This window comes from Prunus avium, chromosome 1 (genome assembly GCF_965620075.1).
Source record: "Prunus avium chromosome 1, drPruAviu1.hap1.1, whole genome shotgun sequence".
In the NCBI taxonomy this organism is placed as follows: Eukaryota; Viridiplantae; Streptophyta; class Magnoliopsida; order Rosales; family Rosaceae; genus Prunus; species Prunus avium.
Window position 1 is genome coordinate 36,751,621 of NC_142284.1, and position 10,992 is coordinate 36,762,612.

A 10,992-nucleotide genomic window follows, 5' to 3' on the forward strand; every position below is an offset into this window, starting at 1 on the left:
TCAAATTTCAAAGAAAAGTATACCCGTACGAAATCTGGGTTAAATTTGGTCAAAACCAACCAACTGATGAAATTACATTATTAAAACGAATGATATTATGCGAATTGGGCTTACATTTCCACCCTTAATCATGAATTACTTTTGTGGAAATGACCATTTCTTTACAAGTATATATTATTGATACTTGCGTGCCGTTTACGACATCAAACATAGGACAAATTATTAAGAAGCTCCAAAGCTTAGCCATCGATGAGCCGCCTCAATGCCTTTAATAATTCCAATCAGAAAAGAAAAGTAGAAACCCCACCTTTTATAAACCACACATAACTTAAACCAGTCCATATAAATTAATCAATCTTATCACTAACCCATCTCTCTCTCTCTCTCTCTCTCTCTCTCTCTCTCTGATGGAAAATTACCAAACATTTTTTTCCTCGCCAGCAATACCACCAACTTCTTCTTCCTTGTCATTGAACATGGGGAACCCTCATGGCGCTTACAGTACTACTGATCATCTTCAATTCCAAAATAACAAGTCACCACCAGCAAATGGATTCTTGGGGCTGATGTCAGATATGGAGGTTTCAAACAATATTAATTCTTCCCAGAGCAAAAGCTTTGGGGGGCCTGAAGGTGCTGTGAGGTCAGGGACGAAGAAGGGGGAGAAGAAGATAAGAAAACCCAGATATGCTTTTCAAACGAGGAGCCAAGTTGATATCCTTGATGATGGATATCGATGGAGGAAGTATGGTCAAAAAGCAGTGAAGAACAACAAGTTTCCAAGGTATGTGTAGCTCCTTATAGTTAGTTCTATAGCACCGATCTATAAGTCGACCGTTATCAATTATTTCATATAAATGCGTTACACCAAGCATTCTAGGCTTATTCGACCTCTACTTACAAAATATGTAAAAATTAAGTTATGCTTTTCTGAAAAATATGTAAAAAATACATCTGTGAGCAGATATGCTCCCCACTCTGCACCCAAATTCAAATCTCCATTTCCGTAGTTTAGATTAGAATATCGCACGTATAAAAAAAAATGTAAAAATTAGGCTTATTATTTCATGTTGAACTAATCATGGTTGCAAATCTGATTATATTTTTCTGTGGTGGCTGAAAATGCAAACCAGTTACTCTTCTTTACTGAGACATCAATCTCACACTTGAAAACCTAAAAAATTTAGAACAATCGCTCAAGTAATGAAAGTTAATTAAGCAGCTTATTAATATGGAGTTTTCATAGTCAAGCAGGACATATTGGTCATGAGGTTGCCGAGCAACATATTAATTTGATATTTGTTGTAATTCAAAAGAAGTATAATTAACAAATTGAGATATTTATCAGGGGAAAGAACTGGTCTGTCCTTGTATATCTGCTCCATTTTATAATATTCTAGTTCACATGTTTCTGATATATTAATTATGAAGTTCAACAATATACATGCGGCGAAATGGGATATTGGATTCTCAATGTGTACAATTATTAATATTCCAGCAGCATGGGAAGATTAATCGTTGACAGAATACTGATTCTTCAACTGCTTTAGAACTAGTGCAAGTTAATTAGATTAAATATATTAGTAGTTAGTACATTAATTCAAACATGCATAGAAAAAAAATATAATTTTTTGAATATAAACGATAGTCTAAATTACAAAGGTGCCGTAGGGACAGTGGCGGAGCCAATGCATGCGGGCATGTGCCCCTCCTCAAATATTGTTGTCTGAATATTTAGTTATAGCAATATTAGATTATTTATACAAAAAGTGAGAAAGTGAAAAGAGTTTCAATTTTTAAATGTGCCTTCTCTTACTTAAATTCCTGGCTCCGTCATTGTGTGGGGATTCAAATCACGGGTCAGCAAATTAAGAACTTTTTTTCACTAAACCCTTTTCTAGTGCACTACATAGAAAAAAAAATAATAATAATTTAAGTTAATTATCTATGGTGACGTACGACCATGCATATTGAGTTAACTTGTGAGTTTGTTTATTATATACAGAAGCTACTACCGGTGCACGCATCAGGGGTGCAATGTGAAGAAGCAAGTTCAGAGGTTAACCAAAGATGAAGGCATTGTTGTGACAACTTATGAAGGCATGCACTCTCATCCCATCGAGAAATCTACCGATAACTTTGAGCATATTTTGAGCCAGATGCAAATCTACACTTCAATTTAATTATGCCCCTCAGAGACAATATTTTACATGTAAAACCTCTACTTTGTAAATTATTGTGTAGTTTTCAGAATTAATTAACAAAAATAAAATGTACTGCGGCAGGGATTGAGATTCTAGTCTATCTGTTGAATTGTTTTATTATTTTATATTTAAGATTTAATTTATCTATATTTCACACCATGTGATTATGTGTATGTAATATGCAGCATGGTGACGATATTATGTGTGTATATATACAGTGGCGAACCCAGCATCTTATCAAAGTGTGGGCATAAATATTATATAATAATATAATAATATTTATTTATGTAGCAATATTATAGATTTATGTAACTATTTATTTTATGAACACAAAATGCATGTGCGATAGAGGACAAACTAAGTCATTTCTTGAACTGGGCCTTGATATTTTGTCAATTTTGGGGCCTTGATATTCTGAATATGGGAAATTTGGGTTAAAATCTTGAAGGTTTTATTTATTTGTTGGCCAAATGTCTTATTTATTGTAGCCTACATGATTGAAGAAGAAATTAAATGTAGGCAGCTGCCCACACTAGGATCTATGTAGGTCCGTCAATGTATATATATATATAATTTTTTCATGGGGGGTTTGACCAAGACTTGATTATGGTGTAAAGTAAATAAAATGGCTTCTTTTGCCACAAGTTAAAAGCTAGAATGCAGTAGGGAATTTGTTTCTCTCTCTTGTGAAACTGTACAAATTTGAAATAATCTAAAGCCTTTCATAGTAATATTATATATATGTTGCTATATTATATAGCCAAAACACTAATTAATTTGTCAACGGGTCTAGTCTGATGGAAAGGGTCTTGACTTGCAAACTAGAGGTCTCAGGTTACCTCCATGACATTTTAGTTGTATGTGTGAGAAACCCCCTCCTCTATAGTTTAAACTATCCCTTGTACTAAAAAATCACTAAATTAAATTTTAATCTTGAAGGAACAGTAGAAAGAAACCCTAGACCCCTCTCTCCGAAAAACCCCCCTAGAGCCAGTTTCACTTTGAGGGGGGGAGGAAGCCACTGTTCTTCCTCCCATCTCCCCTCTTCTCTTCTTCACTCTCTTCTCCTCTCATTTTTAAAGACAAAAGGTTTTCCCTATTTGTCTTTATTTTGTTATAATTTTCCTCCAACCATCACAGGTGGTTACGTCTCAGAGTCGTATCTCCACCTGCGTTACGGCTTCAAATTAAACCCACATGGGGACCCATGGTAAAACCCTTTGACCATGGCCGAATCTGTTGACGCTAAAACTAAACAGATAGAAATAGAAGCAACTTACAAGTGATGTGGACTAAGGAATGATTGGGCCTTAGGTACGAGCGCGTTCTTCCTTGAGATGCCGAATCTGAATCAGGGAGAGAGATGACAGGTGAGGTCTAGAGCACCGATGTGGTACCAGCCGAAGACCCTCCAATGCCAAAGTAAGTTCAAGAGCTTTGCTATTGACAATGTGTAAGTCTAAAAGTCAAGTTGAAAGTCTTACATTTGTCTAGTGCAAGGGAGACCCTACTTATAAAGAGTGTATGGTATGCTCTCGTTTGGTACACCGTATTAGACTCTGGATAGGAGTAAATAGTCTATGTCAGGTGTTTGGTGTCAACTTGTATTATTTAATTACCCGACTATTTTATACGGGTTGGGCTTTTAATACTCTCCTTACTTGACTAACTAATACAACCCACACACCCCGGTTTAGATAATACACGCTTAATTATACGGTTAGGAAAAAAGAACACGCATTCTACGAAAAAAATTAGACGCTCTTTTCATCTTCTTCTCCCTAGGGTTCTTCTCTGCTATCTTCTCCATAGGTTATTTTCTTCACTCTTCTCCAGGTATCCATCTCCCACTCTCTCTCTTTTTCATACTTTCTTCAATATGCTTATTCTCTATTCTTTATATATTTCAATTTTTTATTACATTTTTGTGGAAATTAGGTTATGAATTTTTCTTTTTTGACATTTTTTTTAAATGAATGTTTTCTTTGTATGTGATATAGTGATTCGATCCCCTTAATTTGTACAATTTCATGATAGTTTTTGGAGTTGGGAAGTTGATGTTTCTCAATTTGCAGAGGCTTGTGGATATGCCGAAGGAGAAGACACATTTGCCTGCTGTGCTACAATCTCTGGGGTGTATAGCTCAGACTGCAATGCCAGTTTTTGAAACAAGAGAGAGAAATTGAAGAGTTTATAATAGAAAAGATTCTAAAATGTGATAATGTATGCCTTTCAAACTCACTGCAACTGCACTTTGTGATATATTTTTGATTTTATGACAGGATGACAATTTGTTTTCGTGCATATACTTTTCAGAAATCAGGTGATAGTAAAAATGCGTCGTGGGATGACAAAAGCGAGCTTTGTTTGCTAAAGGTTGGTCAATTTGGAGAGATGTTTGTTTTTGTTTACCATATGGAATCTGGGTTTATTTTATTTTATTTTTCAGTTTCGATCCTCCCCAAGGAATTTAAAAGAATGTTTATGCAAATTTCCCAGGATTTAATTGTGTAATCTAGTGATACTGTTTTGATGTATTACCTTTTCGCCAAATTCCTCATACATTGGATTGTTCTTTCTTTTTTTGAACTGTAGATATATGGGATAAAGACATTAGTGAAAAGCTACTTGCCTGTCAAAGATGCTCATGTTCGCCCCGGGCTTGGCATTGATGGTCTGCTGGAAATCTTAAGAAACATACTTTCTTGTGGAGAAATATCAAAAGACATAGAATCAAGGTAATATCAAAACTGTACATTTTTCACTTCTGGTTGATCAATCTACCTCAGTTTGTTGCTTGTAATTTGAGGCGTCAAATTTCATTTGAAGTTTGTGTGATGTACAGTTCAGTTGACAAGGCCATTTGGTGAGATGATTTCTGAGTCTGTTGACCAATTGAAAACTATAACTAATAGTTTGGTGAAAGGATTAGAACCAAGACTTGACATTGCTGGTGAATTGGCAAAGATGGACTTGTCTATTAATGACCAAATTAAGACACTACGGCTAATTTTGGAGAAAGCAAGTGATGAGAGAACATTCCTGACATTGGATGGTGCTATGAGAAAAGCATTTGTTCTTCTCTTACTTGGGGCAAGGGAGCTGTGATTCACTCTTTGATGTAGTTTTGTTTATGAACAACTTTCCATTTTGCTTTTATCACCTTAGTATGTGATCACTTTGAATTATACATTCTTTGGTACTGTTTTTATTAACGTATGCGAGTATGTTGGAATTTTTATGAGATACTAAAATTATGATAATGGGTTATATGAAAAAAAAATCTTGGCAAAAATAATTGAAAAACAAATCTTGTCATATGAATCTTACCAAAAAAAATTTCGTGTCATTTGAATCTCAATTTCCATTAAAATTATCAAAGATTTTTTTATTTATTTTTAAAATAGTCTGATCTCATGTTATCCGGAACATCGCCAAACACAGTATAACTTAGTCAGACTATTTATCCGGAACATCACCAAACGCCTTATAATATTATGGATAAATAGTCAGTACTCTCCGGAACAGATTAATACTATCCGAAAAAAATTAGTCAGTACAGTCCGACGTACCAAACGAGCCCTAGTGTTGGAAGAAAATTGAGTATTAATTATAATACATATATTTCACATAGCTTGTTGGACCGTATGTATTGGAGTCCAATATGTATAAAGCTATATGGGCCTTCTTATATTGTAAGATATTCATGAATTATGGCATAAGATTAGCAATCCCTAAAATATAATAGGAAAGTTAGGGTTTTGTTATCAATATAAAAGGGCTAGTCCCTATTCTTACAGCGGTGCTCCGGCGCGTTGCTCAGGGAGCGACGGTCGTATGATATATGGGGTGAGTGAACGAACAACAGGGATGGTGCTCCGGCACCTTGAAAATCAAAGGTCGTATGATATATTGATGAATGAATTTTCCTTACAGTCTAACACTACTCCTAGGAAAGCAAGTAAAGATATTGAAAGTGCATTACAGGAAAAAATAAGTTGCTCCGTGGGAGGCTTTGGTTTGGTGTTTGAACCATTTGAATGTAGCTTGAGCCTTGTATTTATAGGAAGAGTTCCTGGAGGAGTAATCGAGGCTAAAAATCTGCATGGTGGAGCCTGATTAGAGCAAGTGGGTAGTCTAATCGACATTTGGGATCGTGAAGTATGGTGGTGTGACCCCATAAATCCTGGTGAATCTCGGCCGCTGCCCCGATCATGGACTCTGCGCTTCTAGCCGTGGAGACGCATTTATGGCCTTGATAGTTGGTGACCTAATATCTCAAGCTGCCAGAATTCTTGTGAGAATGTCTACGTCTAATCACTCTGATCCTCATCACCAAATCCTAACTTCAATCACTTCCCACCTTCCCTCGTGCATTAAATGCTTATTCGTGGTCAGTGGGTTTGCTGCAATAAACAGAGGCACTACTTCATTAAATGAAGCCTGGGACCCTGTTGTCACGTGATGATTCGCCTTTTAATGCCTTTGGCCGTGATTTTGCTCGGCCTTGGCCTCGGCCTGCACTCGAGGCCGAGATGATCATGCCTTAGCATTTTTCTTTTGTCTTCAGGAAGGCAAAGCACCCTATTGAAACGCTGCGTTTCAGTTTTACGAGCAAGTGCCAGGGCCGAGAAAAGGGGCTCCTTCGGCCAGCTCATGGCCGTGATTTATTTGGCACAAACACTTGTTGGGAAATAGGTCACTAAGGAGCTTAACAAATCAACACAGGTGTTGCAGAGCAAAATGAATGCCATTCAAGCTCCCTCCCGACCTCCATGACCTCTTTCCTTGTTCTGGTAAACTTATTCCCTATGAAAGCAAGACTAAAGATTGATTTTCATATATGTCTTGGTATTTGATTATCTACATCTTGTTGTTCATGACCAAAAGGACGAACTTCTTGCCCCCTACTGTAGTGGGCAATGGTCCCATAATGTTCATCCCCCAGCGGGCGAATGGTCAGGGTCACACAACAGGGTTCAGCTACTCAGCTAGTTGTCTGATAAGGGGTGCATGCCTTTGACATTTGTAGCATTTTAGTGAAATTTGTTTTGCATCGCAGGCCATGTGAGGCCAAAAATATCTTTGGGTCAGTGCTTTGTGGGCTAAGCTCCTCCCACCCGTGTGGTTCCAACATGTCCCTTGTTGTATTTCTTTTAGCACCCATTCAGCTTTGCGTGGATCAAGGCATTTAAGATACAATCCTAAAAAAGATTTACGAAAGAGTGTCATCTATAATGGCATACCTTGCGGCCTTTATTCGCAATTTTCATTCCTTGATCGGGTCGTTGGGTTGGATTCCCTTCATGAGATAGTTCGTAATCGGAGTCATCCATGTTTCTTCTTCGATACCAATCTGTATAACTCCAGGTTTGATTGGTATGCTGGGATTTGATAAAAGTTCCACCGAGGTGACCCTCATGTCCTCCATCGATGTCGACGCGGCGTAGGCCAAGTGATCTGCCCCACTGTTCATCTCTTTTGGTATTCGTTCCAACTATATCTTTTCGAATTTGTTGGTTAAATCCTTTACTAGTTAATGATACGCCTCTATTTATTCATTCTTGGTTGCGTATTCCTCTGTTGTCTGATTGACTATGAGGTGAGAGTCACTATGAATTACTAAACATCTCGCCTCCAGTATCTCGTCAAGTCAGAGTCCTAGCACTAGGGCTTCGTATTATGCTACGTTGTTTAAAGTTGAGAAATCCAAATCGAGTCGAGTACTCCATGTCCACTCCTTCATGCGACGAGAAGACAACTCCTACTCCATCCCCTGCCTGATTAGACGATCCATCTACATACAACTCCCATTGAGCCTCGTCAAGATTTGGAGCTTCCTCGATTTCGTCATGGTTTCCCTGCAGTTTGCTATACGGATAGCACTTTACTAGGAACTTGGCAATTACCTAACCCTTCTGGGCTGTTTGGGGCTAGAATCTAATGTCGATGACCCATTTTGTAACTCTTCCCGAAAGATCTAGCTTGGACATGATTGCCTTGATTGGCTAAGTTATCAATACGATGATTGTGTATGCCTCAAAGTATTGTTGAAGTTTCCGTTTGGCCATCACTAAAGCTAACATGAGCATCTCAACTGATGAGTATCTTCTCTCAGCCTCAATTAGACTCTTGCTCACATAGAATATGGGTTGTGGGATTGTATTTTCCTCCCTTAGTAGTGCAACACTTAGGGTGATTTCGATCACAACCATATAGAGGTATAAGGATTCACCTTGCTTTGAAATAGTTAGGGTTAAGAGACTAGGTATTCAACTGCTCAATTTTTCTCTTTGTTCCAATTCCCATAAGATCCTTTCTTGTTTTGGATTGCCTGGAAGAATAATGGCTTGCACCGATCAGACAATCTCAAAATGAATCGGCTAAGGGCTGTTATTCGTCTAGTTAAAGCCTGCATATCCCTAGGTGTCCTTGGATCATGCATGGCATGAGGACTGGTATTGGTAGGGATGACAATAATACCCGTCGGGTCGGGTCCCCGGCCCTAACGGGGGGAGTTTTCGGGGGTAAATCGGGGCCGGGTACGGGGATCCCTGAATTTGCAAAATCCCCGGTCGGGTATGGGCCTTAGGTACGAGCGCGTTCTTCCTTGAGATGCCGAATCTGAATCAGGGAGAGAGATGACAGGTGAGGTCTAGAGCACCGATGTGGTACCAGCCGAAGACCCTCCAATGCCAAAGTAAGTTCAAGAGCTTTGCTATTGACAATGTGTAAGTCTAAAAGTCAAGTTGAAAGTCTTACATTTGTCTAGTGCAAGGGAGACCCTACTTATAAAGAGTGTATGGTATGCTCTCGTTTGGTACACCGTATTAGACTCTGGATAGGAGTAAATAGTCTATGTCAGGTGTTTGGTGTCAACTTGTATTATTTAATTACCCGACTATTTTATACGGGTTGGGCTTTTAATACTCTCCTTACTTGACTAACTAATACAACCCACACACCCCGGTTTAGATAATACACGCTTAATTATACGGTTAGGAAAAAAGAACACGCATTCTACGAAAAAAATTAGACGCTCTTTTCATCTTCTTCTCCCTAGGGTTCTTCTCTGCTATCTTCTCCATAGGTTATTTTCTTCACTCTTCTCCAGGTATCCATCTCCCACTCTCTCTCTTTTTCATACTTTCTTCAATATGCTTATTCTCTATTCTTTATATATTTCAATTTTTTATTACATTTTTGTGGAAATTAGGTTATGAATTTTTCTTTTTTGACATTTTTTTTAAATGAATGTTTTCTTTGTATGTGATATAGTGATTCGATCCCCTTAATTTGTACAATTTCATGATAGTTTTTGGAGTTGGGAAGTTGATGTTTCTCAATTTGCAGAGGCTTGTGGATATGCCGAAGGAGAAGACACATTTGCCTGCTGTGCTACAATCTCTGGGGTGTATAGCTCAGACTGCAATGCCAGTTTTTGAAACAAGAGAGAGAAATTGAAGAGTTTATAATAGAAAAGATTCTAAAATGTGATAATGTATGCCTTTCAAACTCACTGCAACTGCACTTTGTGATATATTTTTGATTTTATGACAGGATGACAATTTGTTTTCGTGCATATACTTTTCAGAAATCAGGTGATAGTAAAAATGCGTCGTGGGATGACAAAAGCGAGCTTTGTTTGCTAAAGGTTGGTCAATTTGGAGAGATGTTTGTTTTTGTTTACCATATGGAATCTGGGTTTATTTTATTTTATTTTTCAGTTTCGATCCTCCCCAAGGAATTTAAAAGAATGTTTATGCAAATTTCCCAGGATTTAATTGTGTAATCTAGTGATACTGTTTTGATGTATTACCTTTTCGCCAAATTCCTCATACATTGGATTGTTCTTTCTTTTTTTGAACTGTAGATATATGGGATAAAGACATTAGTGAAAAGCTACTTGCCTGTCAAAGATGCTCATGTTCGCCCCGGGCTTGGCATTGATGGTCTGCTGGAAATCTTAAGAAACATACTTTCTTGTGGAGAAATATCAAAAGACATAGAATCAAGGTAATATCAAAACTGTACATTTTTCACTTCTGGTTGATCAATCTACCTCAGTTTGTTGCTTGTAATTTGAGGCGTCAAATTTCATTTGAAGTTTGTGTGATGTACAGTTCAGTTGACAAGGCCATTTGGTGAGATGATTTCTGAGTCTGTTGACCAATTGAAAACTATAACTAATAGTTTGGTGAAAGGATTAGAACCAAGACTTGACATTGCTGGTGAATTGGCAAAGATGGACTTGTCTATTAATGACCAAATTAAGACACTACGGCTAATTTTGGAGAAAGCAAGTGATGAGAGAACATTCCTGACATTGGATGGTGCTATGAGAAAAGCATTTGTTCTTCTCTTACTTGGGGCAAGGGAGCTGTGATTCACTCTTTGATGTAGTTTTGTTTATGAACAACTTTCCATTTTGCTTTTATCACCTTAGTATGTGATCACTTTGAATTATACATTCTTTGGTACTGTTTTTATTAACGTATGCGAGTATGTTGGAATTTTTATGAGATACTAAAATTATGATAATGGGTTATATGAAAAAAAAATCTTGGCAAAAATAATTGAAAAACAAATCTTGTCATATGAATCTTACCAAAAAAAAATTCGTGTCATTTGAATCTCAATTTCCATTAAAATTATCAAAGATTTTTTTATTTATTTTTAAAATAGTCTGATCTCATGTTATCCGGAACATCGCCAAACACAGTATAACTTAGTCAGACTATTTATCCGGAACATCACCAAACGCCTTATAATATTATGGATAAATAGT

The 10,992-nt window shown here is 37.3% G+C and overlaps 1 protein-coding gene and 2 long non-coding RNA genes across 3 annotated transcripts; all 3 read left to right on the plus strand.

The window, feature by feature from the left end:
• Positions 1–339: 339 nt before the first annotated feature.
• On the plus strand, positions 340–2,351 carry LOC110769338 (putative WRKY transcription factor 75). Its single transcript, XM_021973290.2, has 2 exons — positions 340–784; positions 2,006–2,351. Exons 1-2 carry the CDS (start codon positions 408–410, stop codon positions 2,181–2,183), a joined length of 555 nt encoding a protein of 184 aa, XP_021828982.1. The 5' UTR covers positions 340–407; the 3' UTR covers positions 2,184–2,351.
• Positions 2,352–4,289: 1,938 nt separating this feature from the next.
• LOC110769891 (uncharacterized) lies at positions 4,290–4,921 on the plus strand. The gene is made up of 3 exons (XR_002528651.2): positions 4,290–4,427; positions 4,521–4,580; positions 4,800–4,921. It is a non-coding gene; the product is annotated as an uncharacterized LOC110769891 (long non-coding RNA).
• Positions 4,922–9,588: 4,667 nt separating this feature from the next.
• LOC148297755 (uncharacterized) lies at positions 9,589–10,179 on the plus strand. The gene is made up of 3 exons (XR_015825871.1): positions 9,589–9,705; positions 9,799–9,858; positions 10,078–10,179. It is a non-coding gene; the product is annotated as an uncharacterized LOC148297755 (long non-coding RNA).
• The last annotated feature ends 813 nt before the right edge of the window (positions 10,180–10,992 follow it).